Source organism: Dendrobium catenatum, unplaced genomic scaffold, assembly GCF_001605985.2.
Source record: "Dendrobium catenatum unplaced genomic scaffold, ASM160598v2 fragScaff_scaffold_1342, whole genome shotgun sequence".
Classification (NCBI taxonomy): Eukaryota; Viridiplantae; Streptophyta; class Magnoliopsida; order Asparagales; family Orchidaceae; genus Dendrobium; species Dendrobium catenatum.
This window is the reverse complement of record NW_021319804.1, coordinates 892,965-895,006: the sequence shown is the minus strand read 5'-3', so window position 1 is coordinate 895,006 and position 2,042 is coordinate 892,965. Positions and strand designations below refer to the sequence as shown.

The 2,042-nt window shown below is 35.3% G+C and overlaps 1 protein-coding gene across 1 annotated transcript; it reads right to left on the bottom strand.

The window, feature by feature from the left end:
* Window positions 1-220: 220 nt before the first annotated feature.
* On the bottom strand, window positions 221-1,477 carry LOC110100703 (pathogenesis-related protein 1). The gene is made up of 2 exons (XM_020828323.2): window positions 1,217-1,477; window positions 221-679 (listed from the first exon to the last, which is right to left on the bottom strand). Exons 1-2 carry the CDS (start codon window positions 1,395-1,397, stop codon window positions 387-389), a joined length of 474 nt encoding a protein of 157 aa, XP_020683982.1. The 5' UTR covers window positions 1,398-1,477; the 3' UTR covers window positions 221-386.
* Window positions 1,478-2,042: the final 565 nt, after the last annotated feature.

The window sequence follows — 2,042 nt, the reverse complement described above, 5'->3', positions numbered from 1 at the left end:
AAAGATGATGACACGCATTTTGATGAATAGTAAGCATCATCTCTATGGTTGCTAATAATTATTTAATCTATGATAAAATACTAATTAGTAAGTCATAATTAGATGGCACATGCAAGCTTTATGTACCATTTATATAATTAGAAACCTTCAAATAAGATAATTAAAATGATCATCTAATAAATTATAGCTTGAAGCCTAAGAAATAGAATAATTTTGTTAAGTTCTTATTTGTTTGTAGCAAGCTTCACTTTATTTATATTAAACCACAACATAGACTTATTCAATACAAAAGCACTCTCATAGCAACTCTCCTTAACACACAAACCAACCCTTCTTATTACCACAACAATGCCAAACACACTCTCATTCAAGTAAATTTTGGGTTTTTAAGCATAGGCTCCAGGGTTGGCTATAAGGTGTTCTTCCACTGCCTTGATGCTCTTGATGAAAGCTTCCTGGGCCTTCTTGGTATCCTCAGAAATATCAACCCCAGCAATGGCCTTATATGTTCCAGTCACCTTGACAATGGAGCCATTTCCTTTTGGCTCGACTTTAATGTGTGTAGATGCAGACTCGATCTTAACGCCCAGATCTCCACCCTCCACAATAGAAATCTTCAGTTCAAGCTTCTCACGATCGATTAAATCAAGACGCTCCTTCACAAAGCCAAAAGGCACCGCTGTATAAGAACAAGAAAATCTCAATATCATAAGTAATTTAATTACTTATTACTAGAATTATTTATCCTATCTCCCAATGAAGTAAAAAAATTATTTGGTGCGGAGACCGGACATAGCGTGCGGAGACCGGACATAGCGCTATGTCCGGACTCCAATTAAAATTGGACTCGCGGATCAACATGGATTTCTTTGCATATTATTTTATCTTTATGTCTTGTCAGCCCGATCGGCCTCACTGACACCAATTAATTTCTCCAATGAAGCTCACAAGAGATGCAAGGACTTTTTACTAGAAAACCTCCCATCTTTTCAATGATCTCTCTCTGTCTTCCTTTACCATGGTGAATATTTTCGCACACAACAAATCATATCTTAATGAATCTGCTCAATTATATGAAATTGCTCATTTGTTCAAATCCTCTTTCCCTTAGCTATTTTTCATTAAAATTCAATATTATTCTTGTTTTTTTTTGGATAACAGATTATGAAGAACTTCAGCAAAACAGAAAAGATCCAGCAAGCTAGGAGTACTGAACCTGGGGTGAAGTTGATCTGCCTGATGCTCCCAGGCGTTCCACCTCCAGAAATTAAAGTAACACCAGTGATAAGTTCAGGGAGGAGCTTAGGACCGAGATTATGCCAGTCAAGAAAAGCAGCCTTGTAAATAGCAGCTGCTGAAGCTTTGGTCTCCACCTCCAATGTCCAGCTTGAACTCATCTTTCCTGGACTTAGTTTTTTTTTCTTTCGTTCTTGCTTGTTTTTGGTGCTTTGTTGAGCTGGTAGTGTTCATGGAGTGTGGATTGCTGGGCTTTTATAATGGATTTCATGTACTAGATTTCTTCATATTTTTCTAAGGTAGGCAGCGTGATTGAGTGATCTATTGACTAAAGTGGTTAAATGTGGAAAAAGGAAGCATGTGTTGTGGTAGATAAGGTCAGGAAATCTCACCTAACTTTGTTATTTAGTGGTTAAAATATAGAGAGAAATACTGTTGTAAATGGCCACGTAATTTGTTAAGAGATTATGAAGTTATTGGGAGAACATCTAGAAGTTTTTGATGGAGAGGGAAGAAATGGTCTTGCAGATTTTTTTTTAATAATGAAAGCTTTAGGTTTTGTTTGGAATGTAATTCTTATTATTTTGCTTTTCAGATCACAATTATAATTTTGTACTAGGAATTAAAGGAGCTTTCTAAAACAGTTTTATAAAATTATTTTCTCTACAGCAGCTTTACAAAACAATAAGAAAGTTATATCAAACAAAGCCTTAAAATTGCATGCTATTTGTTTTAGGTTTTGTTTGTGATAGCCTTAGATCACTGCTTTTTCCTTGCTTTTAAGAAATTTTTGTACTTAAAAGGTA

Excerpts from the sequence above, each read along its gene's own strand:
- LOC110100703 (XM_020828323.2), bottom strand. The coding sequence starts at position 1,397 with ATGAGTTCAAGCTGGACATTGGAGGTGGAGACCAAAGCTTCAGCAGCT. Across the intron at positions 680-1,216 it reads GCAGATCAACTTCACCCCAG|CGGTGCCTTTTGGCTTTGTG; the intron begins GTTCAGTACTCC and ends GTTCTTATACAG.